Here is a 10002-nt window from a genome sequence, read left to right on the forward strand (position 1 = left end):
TGGGGTTCAGGGCCTCCCCCACTGTGAGAAGAAATTGGCCATAAAAGCCAAAAATGTGGTGGCGTCTGTGTGATTGTAATGCCAGTATTCCATCATATACTGTACATCTTGATTTTGTTAATTGCCAACTGGACTGCAAACACTACTGTAAAGGAGAACTTCCTGCAATCTGCACATATTTATACATATTGAAAACCAAGCCCATGTGTGTGTTTTATATCGACACCCACCCTTCTTTTTTGTTATTGATATAGCCATATGGCTACATGGGCAGTTAGCAGGTGCACTAAGATGATACGTCAATGTATTTCACACAAAGCAGGAGACAATTCTAACAACAGGACAACCACAAATGTAAACTATGTCAAATATATCACTTGGAAATCGTATATTGTTGATTGTCCCTGCTGGAGGCTTGTGTATACTAACATTATACATAACATTAGGCTAAAATATGGGGCGTCTGACAATAGTTTGCATAATTGGTTGATTGCATAACTCTATGATTGAAGTAGCAGCATGTTACTTTGATAACGTCGTATTTTTAGAATGTGCTTGTATTGCTTCTTGGATAAGTTGCTGCCATTGGTGTTTTCTGACGAGTCTCTCTGGGTGCATACACAACAAACACACACACACACACACACACACACACACACACACACACACACACACACACACACACACACACACACACACACACACACACACACACACACACACACACACACACACACACACACAGCAGTTTCATATGGAAGGTCACCATACTGCAGCGCCATGTTTCATTGGAACAGATCGACTAATAGCAAAGCCTACTATTTCGATGGGTATTTCTTTAAGTAAGTGGATGAATCGAAAAGTACAAAATAAAAAACGAGGGGGGCGTTAAGAGAGGATATGTAGCAGGAGAATCAATGGGTGGGCGGTGCCCCCCGGGTAGCATGCTTGGATCTGGCCTCCGGTCTATTGGTTCATATTCATGACATCCTGCCGCCCTCTTGTGGACAACTTAAACCAAACTAAACTGGATGAATGAGACTTATTTTTAAATGTTAGCACTAATGTAGCACTTGCATCTATAATATATCTACAAAGACGTATGAATACGCTCTCGTCCCCCAACACAACAGTATAAAACCCATGCAAGCTGCAGCATTTCAACAGGTGCACTCATCAACGTGAGCGGCCAACAGAGCAGTAAAGACACGTGACAGTGTTTCTTAAGAATCATTTCTGAAGATGAAATCAAAAACATGTCTTTGCACGAAAGTATTGTTTGGCAAGCAGCACCAAATAGACTGGAGTGATACTTAAAGCGTAAAACGCCCACAGGCTGAAACAGGTCATCTGTTAATAGGCCTAGCCTACATATTAGGTTATGTAATACATGTTAATTCAGAGCAATGCACCGCACTGAAAAGCAACTATACACAATGAATTAATGTTTCTAACAGTAATCACAGGTTGAGAATACTTCAATGCCAGTATATAGGTCTATGTTGTTAGGCATTGAGGCCTGTATGCTACTCTGAAGTCCTTGAAGGCTTGGTATGACCCTGTGACTTTGCTCCAGTATTAAGAGCACAAATGTGTAAGCGACAAGCCTCTGTCTCTATTGGTCAATGGGCGTTACTGTCCGTGAGCAAGCTGCCAAATAAGAACAAGTCCACGCAGTAACTAATTTGGTTTTCTATCTAAATTTAGTTACTTCACGTGTATTTAGTGATATCGAGGATGGGGTTTACTTGCCCGGGACTGAGAAAAGTACGCATCGTGACGACATCAGCATACCTGCAGTTTCATTGGCAGAGAGCCGCGTGACTTGGAGGGTTTGGCCACCATCCTCAAATCACAGTTCTCGTGGTGTATCGCGATCAGTCGGGTTATATAAATTCGCAGCGCTACTGCTCAATCGGCCATTTCGTCTGTGTAGGCCATCAGTTTTAGAGGGCAGTCGGGGCTTATTGAGTTTACTGGTAACCTGAGAGGCACATCAAAAACATCCCAAGATGAATGAGACAGCGGTATCGTTTGCCAAGGACTTCTTGGCTGGTGGCATCTCCGCCGCCATCTCCAAGACAGCCGTCGCCCCAATTGAGAGAGTCAAGCTTCTCCTTCAGGTAAAACTCCCACTAGCATAGCCGGCTAGCTTGTGTGATCTTGCTAACTAAGTTATGCACTTTTCTCTGCCGATTGTCATCACCTAGCTACAGGCACAGCTTTAAATCACCCAGTAGCATGTGATAGTATGCAGTTAATGAAGGTGTTAATAGTGATGAGTGAAAGGATTTGAGGTCATCATAGGATGGGGAAATGACCTACACCAGCCTGTAGCTAACGTTAGCGTCCCACGTTAACCTTAGCCGGCGTAGCGTTAGCTAACAAAGGACAAACGCTTGTAGTGATACCGGGACATTGTGTACAACTGGACAGCATCTGCTTTATTTGATTTAAAACTAAACTGTTTTATAGACAGTTGAAACAAAACTCTACGTCGGTTATTTAAATATATTTATTCCCCATTGAAGTGTTTCCGGTGGCTAATGTAAGACGGGATGTTAGCCTGCGCTTAGCGAGACGTCTGCAGTAGTGAGGGCCCAAGCGGCATTCATTCAGTCGGGCCGGTTTTTATATCCTGTATTTTAATCCTGTACTACAGCATTGTTTCAAAACCTTCTTATGTGTACCCTAGTTCATGGTAAGACATAGATTTGTTAATATGGTTCAATATTTTATTTCAAATGTAGGAAAAAACGTTTGATAAATGATCTGCATATCATTCATAATCATTCGCCGTCTAATCCCCACTGCTGTTAAATTACACTAGAAAGAAGATTTTAAAGCAACTTTTACATGTCTAACCTGCATCAAGGTCAAAACAAGGAGACCTTGTGACTGACTGAACACTTAATTAGCTTCCCCATTTTAAACTTTTTCTTTCTTTTTCATTCTCCAGGTCCAGCATGCCAGTAAGCAGATCACTGTGGACATGCAGTACAAGGGAATCATGGACTGCGTTGTCCGTATCCCCAAGGAACAGGGCTTCCTTTCCTTCTGGAGAGGTAACCTTGCCAATGTCATCAGATATTTCCCCACCCAGGCCCTCAACTTCGCCTTCAAAGACAAGTACAAGAAGATCTTCCTTGATGGCGTTGACAAGCGCACCCAGTTCTGGAGGTACTTTGCCGGTAACCTGGCCTCCGGTGGAGCTGCTGGAGCTACCTCCCTGTGCTTCGTGTACCCCCTCGACTTCGCCCGTACCCGTCTGGCTGCTGATGTTGGCAAGGCTGGAGCCGGAAGGGAGTTCAACGGTCTTGGAGACTGCCTGGTGAAGGTGTTCAGGTCAGATGGTCTTAAGGGTCTGTACCAGGGCTTCAATGTGTCCGTGCAGGGCATCATCATCTACAGGGCTGCATACTTCGGAATCTATGACACAGCTAAGGGTAAGTTGAATCAGCACTGACTTGCATCTGCAGATCAACCTTTTTTAGTTGGTTACCTTTCAGATCTAATGAGTTTCCTTTGGGTTTACAGGCATGCTTCCAGACTCCCAGAAATCCAGTATATTGGTGAGCTGGATGATTGCACAGAGTGTGACCGCTGTTGCTGGCCTGACCTCATACCCCTTCGATACTGTCCGTAGACGCATGATGATGCAGTCTGGCCGCAAAGGAGGTTAGTATTTTAGCATGTACTGCTGTAGCAAAGTTACTATTGTGTATAGAAGCTTGAATACTAGTTGATGCACTATATTAGATGCACAGTAGCAAGTATGCCATGCCTGTATAGCTTTTAACTTGTGTTTTCTTACCTTCCGCAGCTGACATCATGTACACCGGTACCATGGATTGCTGGCGCAAGATCCTGCGCGATGAGGGTGGCAAGGCCTTCTTCAAGGGAGCATTGTCCAATGTGCTCAGAGGCATGGGTGGTGCCTTCGTGCTTGTGTTGTACGATGAGCTGAAGAAAGTCCTGTAAATTGTCATATTGTCAAGTCACTGTCCAATTTGGCTAAATGTAATAACTCTCCATTTCTATGGACTCAGCATTCTGCCTTATTTATGGGAACAAATCTATAGTGTCCCACCCTAGTCGTGGGCAAAGGCTGTACATTGTGCATCTTTATTATTTTAAACGTTCCACACCCTCTTTACCAATGTCATTCCTGTTAAAAAAAATATCTGATACCTCCTCCTCCTGTCATTCACTAGGTTTGTATGGACCCAACTTGAATAAATCTATTCTGGGAAACAAACTATACCAACTGTCTCTTCCACTGTCATTGCATGAGAAACACTCGATAATGAATTGCTTGAAGTGGATTACACCCAACTGCTATATATACTCACGCTTATCTCCTCCTGAGCCTTCCTATTTCGACTGCTCTCACCACTGGGATTGTAAAGTACAGCACCTTAGCGTTAGCTCCTTTTGGAAACGGGCTCAACAGGCTGCTGATAGTCAGCGGGAGACAAAGCATTTAATGCTTGTTAATTTTGCGGTGATAAAAGTTACTGACCCAGTGAGATTTCTTTATTTCTAAGATGCATTTTACTTTCCAAGAACTAGCATGGTAAATGCACTCTTTGGGAAACATTGATTGGTAAAATATTTTATATTTTAATCTGTAGAAGCATTTTAAGCAATGCATGTTAAACAATTAGTACTTGTATTTAATGCGAATTAAAACGTGCACTGCAGATTCACAGTACATGTAAACAGCACGAGCGTTATCAATAATGGTAGTTCCTATAGAAATGTGTCAACAGGCTTTATGAATGAACCGTCTCCTCAGCTGACTCCAAACACATGATAACAGGGTGAGAGATAACAGTGAGGGGTTAGTTCTCAGCTAGATAAATACTCCACTTATCGGATCTGTTGCGGCTGGTATTTCTAAACAGGCAAGGTCTTGTCCCCCACAATGTCAGCTGAAGGAGAAGACAGTCAGCGAGACATTTAACCTGCGACAAGTAACAGCACACAGGCGGAAGTGTCAAGATACACTCCGTAGCTAATCCTGTATTTAGCCTGAGATACCGGCGCCTGCCAGCAGGGGGCACCTGTGGCAAATAAGTGAGCCCCTGACATCCGCTTAAATATGAAGAGCACTGCTGTCTTTATAAATGATGGTTTAGAGGTGATCCAGAGTTGCATTTTAAGTTAAAATGTGCTGTTTACCACCATCACGTAACACTTAATTAAATAACGTTGTTTTCAAATATTTGTTAAATTAGGCTGAAACTCTACTTTTCCATTAGGTTGATTTAGTGTGGATCAGGCCATGATTTATAGCCTTTGAAAGCTAAGAAAAAGGAAATGCTTCAGGATTAACTAAACCACTGAGAGAAAAAGAAACATTTCCCGCAAGACAGGCTCATTTTGAATTCTTGAACATTTATAATTTATTGCAGCTAATAAATCTTTTAAACACGCGAACCAGAATCAAGATTTAAGACACAATACATCTTATTTATCCGCCTCGTCTTCCATTTTTTGTGAGGTGTACCTAAGTATATATAGCCCTTTAACTTAATCTCTACCAGACAATTTGATATTGAAAATCCACTGTGGTACAAACTTACTTGCACTGTAGGATTGGAATATATTCTTAATGATTGGCAATTTGCTGTTATGCTGGTGATCATTATTTGCATTTATTTGTAACAATTAGACACGTCAGCACACGCTCTGAATCTGTGTGTCAGTACAAGCTAATATTGACTGTTCTGGTTGATGCAATTGGCCAATCACTGTTAAAATCATGTATGTGCTAATACATATATCATGTGTGGTGCTATGCCGCAGACGACCCACAGCTGGACAAACCACATCTTTCCGTCCTGGAAAATGTTGTTCTTAATCAGAGTTTACACGTTGGCGGCATCAGTTTCCTCCCACAGTCCAAACACTTGTGATTGAAGTGGACTGCACTGTTGAATCGGCGGTAGGCGTGAAGTGAAGTGTGACTGTGATTGTTTATTAATCATTATCAGACTTGTAATGGACTGGCAGCTTGTCCAGGGTGTTTCCTGCCTTCTGCCCAGTGCATTCTGGGACACGATCCAGCCTGTTGTCACTTCCAACTGTATTTGGTATCAACACACAAGCAGGCTAATATTATCCACCGGCTTAATTTTAGCTAATTCAGCTCGTTTATTTGATCATAATCTATTCATGTGGTTTTATGGATTCAGTTTTTTGGCATAGGACAGGTCGTGCGTGGAAGCCTTATCGGTCAATCGTTAACCTTTTTATGGAGCAAAGGTCACATCACCAATGAAGCCACAATAAAACAGCAACAAGACTTTCTGTGAAGTACAGGAAAGTACTAGTTTTTATTCCTTCATAATCAAACTTCACAAACAGCTTGAACTTGTACAATACCTCAGAGAGTGAAAATTACAAAAAAAGTGCTGGTAACATTTACAAAAATCATCCTTACTTAGCAACAATCAGTTTATTCTTCCACACTTTTTTTAGTCTTTTGTATTAAGGCTTAATACTTCTGTATAAAGTATATGCAAGATAAGTCTTCACAGTTTTTCGAAAAAAGTCACAATATTATGTAACATAATGAAGCTTTTACGGCTATTTTCTTTATAATAACAAATACACATCACTGGTAAATATATGTGAAATACAGGGCTTATTGTAAAATGGCAAGTAATGATACTGTTTGCTGAGATAAATTGATTCCACACAATGTTATAGGAAAGTTTTTGACATACCATTGCTATAACCGAAGGAGGAGGAAAAGAAAATGATAAGCATAAACACTTGGGAGATCGCCTCCAAACTTTGGCACATCCCATGAAACAATTTCACAAAATATGAGATTTATTTTTGAAATCATACATATGGAAGAATAGCTAAACTGGCATAAAGTGAAAACATGCTGTGTAGTAAGGTGCTAAATCAGAGATATTACATTGCCAGCCTTTTTTTCCCCACATGGACTGACATGAATAAGGTGCATTTGTAAGACTCAAAGCATGTAGGTCTTTCTTAGATGTCGACAAAATATGTAATAAATACAAGTTTTTAAAAACAACCTAAATTAATTTGACCAATAGTCTTGAGGCGACCTCGTTTACTCATGCGCTCCCATGGATTCAGAGAAATGGATTCCTCTCCTGCAGTTGTGTAACTCTCTAACTGTGGCATGTGAAAGTAAAAGCTGTATTGTTTTTGATGGTATGTGTTATTTGCTGTCCCCCCCGCTGTTTTTATTTCATTTTATTTTTTTAAACTGTTGAAAATGTGACAAACTTGATGAGTAAGGAGATGGAATTGAAAACTGAATGCGAAACTAAGCCAAGATATATTCACAAGATCCTCTAAGCTGCACTGGTTTACAGGTCAACAGATGAGAGCTCTAGCCCTAGACTTACCAATTTCACCCTCATGCATACTGTACGGTTAAAGTGACGCAACAAGCTTGCTTAAATAGTCTACATCACAAAAGCAATTTGGTTTTAGTGCAAACACAATTGGCTGGCTTCAGCTTCTCAATAATAACAAGCTCACCAAGGAGATTACAAGAAGGCACATACTTATGCTTCCTCTAACACGCAACATATTTAGACAAACCGCAACATCTTTCAACAACACCACGAAGCGGTGAAAACAGGAAAGCTACTACATCCAGATAAAAATGGTGAAGTTTTGATGTTTGTGAATTTTTCAAAAATGTACAATTATCCATCAGAAAAATAATGACGCGACGGTCAGAAATGACTGCTGTTGTGAATGACCTTGTTGGAACAGGATGATACGTTTTGGTGGACACAGATTCTCTACACACGCCGCCAGTGATGCTGTTTTTGTACGAAAAAAAGGTGCATTTGGATTTTTTATTTCCTGTCTAATGTGTGTTTCACTTTAAAGCATTTTTTTTGTAACATCCCATAAAAAGAAAAGCACTCAAAGTGACCAAATATGCAGAGAAGACGAATGTTTTTCAGGGAAAGGCGTGCACGACGGTGGACAGCTGGGATTAACTTTTGGTATTTGTGTTCATCTTCAAATGTGTCGTTGGATGTGTGATGAAGACAATTTGACTCATGGGAAACCATTCCTTCCCTCATACATCCCGTCTCTCACTTACTCAGAGCTGCTTGATTTGTCCAAAACAATCACAGGAGGAAACAACAGTTGTAATGCCCCTCAAATCTGGACACTAATATTCAGGGTACTGCCGGGTAGAATAAGGAAGAACCCTGCTACGAACAACAATATATGAATGTGCATGAAAAGAAAAAGATTTCTGTACCTTTGAATACAAAAACAAACCAAAAACTTGTCAAAAAAAATCATCATTTAATCAGCATGGGCGACAACTATGGGTTCAAAATGTGTTGAGTGAATTATATTGCTTTTGATAGAAGAAGACCAAAATAAGTCTAGTGCAAATCTCTTTTCTGGTTTGAGAAGTGGTGGTTAGGGTTCATGAGACTCAGCTGTCACATCCACATTAACATACACGGTGATTTTGGATAGCTGTCGAGTGGTATCCCTTTACGAGTACTTATTTAGAAAAGGAAACAGAAATGTGTCACCGGTGGATGCCATGCAGGACTTTTGGAAGGAAAACCCTAATAAATAGTTCCTATTGTATATAACCCATCACCCAATGATTGCAATTAATCAGCACAAAGGAAATGTCATAACTTCTTACATCTAAAATGACTCCTATTTTGAACGGGAGGATGGCGGCCATGTTATCTAGTCACCTCCCCCCCTCCCCCTGTACAGCTGGGAGGATGTGCTTGTCTGTCAGCTGGCGTCTGTGCAGTTATGTCTGTCAAATACATCTCTCAACTTGGAAATGTTGGAAAACTCACTCCAGTCCAGTGTTTGACAAATCATATTATAAAAACGTCCTTGCACATACAATAAAAAACAAACAAACTTTATCCCCTCTTTCAAAACAGCAGTCAATACATTTCAAACAAGCTTGTTTCATAACAATAATAATAAAATACAAACCAACTTGGAGCATAAATTATCAAAAACAAACTGAAAACACATTACTGCAGCATATATTTCAGGGTTGCTTAGTTGTGATGTTAACTACCTTTACTACAACAGCTCCACTTCTGCCAAGTTCATAACTATATAGGAGAAGTATTTTTTTTTTTTTAGGGAAATAATAAAATATCAAGCTAACGTATAGGCAAAGGAAAGCCGAACAAAATATACACATATTTATAAGCACATCTCAGTTCAACTCAAGTGCATGTTTACAAAAAGCATCTACATAAAAAGATATGGCAGCAAAAAGCCTGAAAGCCAAATCAAATCAAAACCTATTAGGGCACACGTCATTTCTGTTTTGTAATGCCAATAAGTGAAGAAGTTCTGGTACAAAACATCGCCCGGATTACAGTAATTCAATTTTTCCTATTTTGAACACACAGGATGAAAAATATACAGCAGATTCACCTTGCTTTAGACCGTTACAGTAATAAAATATCGTCAAATTTAGCCAAATGGTTTACATTCCACTCGCAGATGATCTTCTGTTATTACAAAAATATATGTAATCACTATCATAAATATTTGGACCGTTTGTGATATTTTTAATTGGTGATCATTTATTTTCATCGTGAAGGGATGGCTGGCTCTGATGCTTGTTTTTTTTTCAGTGAACATGAAAGTAATATTTGCTTAGAAATCATGAACACCTCGGCTGGACTGAAAGTATCTTCTTTTTTGGCTTAACAAACAACCTACAAATATGTGCAAACTTAACATCTTGGTCCGTCTCAAGTATAAATGGCTAAAGTCACAAAATCAGATTAGTATTTGAGGGACAGCCTAGAAAATATTAGACAGTGCCAACAATTGAATGAAAACTGCTATCACAAAACTATTAAGATGAACTCCGATGTGAACAGGTCTACGCTGATCCGCTAAATGTGTGTATTAAAAGACATCACCCATGATTACTGTGTTCTGTCAGATGCAACATTTACAATCTTATCACATGCCATA

General features: G+C 40.1%; 1 protein-coding gene across 1 annotated transcript; it reads left to right on the forward strand.

The window, feature by feature from the left end:
- Positions 1-1866: 1866 nt before the first annotated feature.
- On the forward strand, positions 1867-4263 carry si:dkey-251i10.1 (uncharacterized protein LOC100038774 homolog). Its single transcript, XM_063895004.1, has 4 exons — positions 1867-2123; positions 2960-3446; positions 3538-3678; positions 3824-4263. The coding sequence occupies exons 1-4, from the start codon at positions 2013-2015 to the stop codon at positions 3979-3981; spliced, it is 897 nt and encodes a 298-aa protein (XP_063751074.1). The 5' UTR covers positions 1867-2012; the 3' UTR covers positions 3982-4263.
- The last annotated feature ends 5739 nt before the right edge of the window (positions 4264-10002 follow it).

Source organism: Eleginops maclovinus, chromosome 11, assembly GCF_036324505.1.
Source record: "Eleginops maclovinus isolate JMC-PN-2008 ecotype Puerto Natales chromosome 11, JC_Emac_rtc_rv5, whole genome shotgun sequence".
Classification (NCBI taxonomy): domain Eukaryota; kingdom Metazoa; phylum Chordata; class Actinopteri; order Perciformes; family Eleginopidae; genus Eleginops; species Eleginops maclovinus.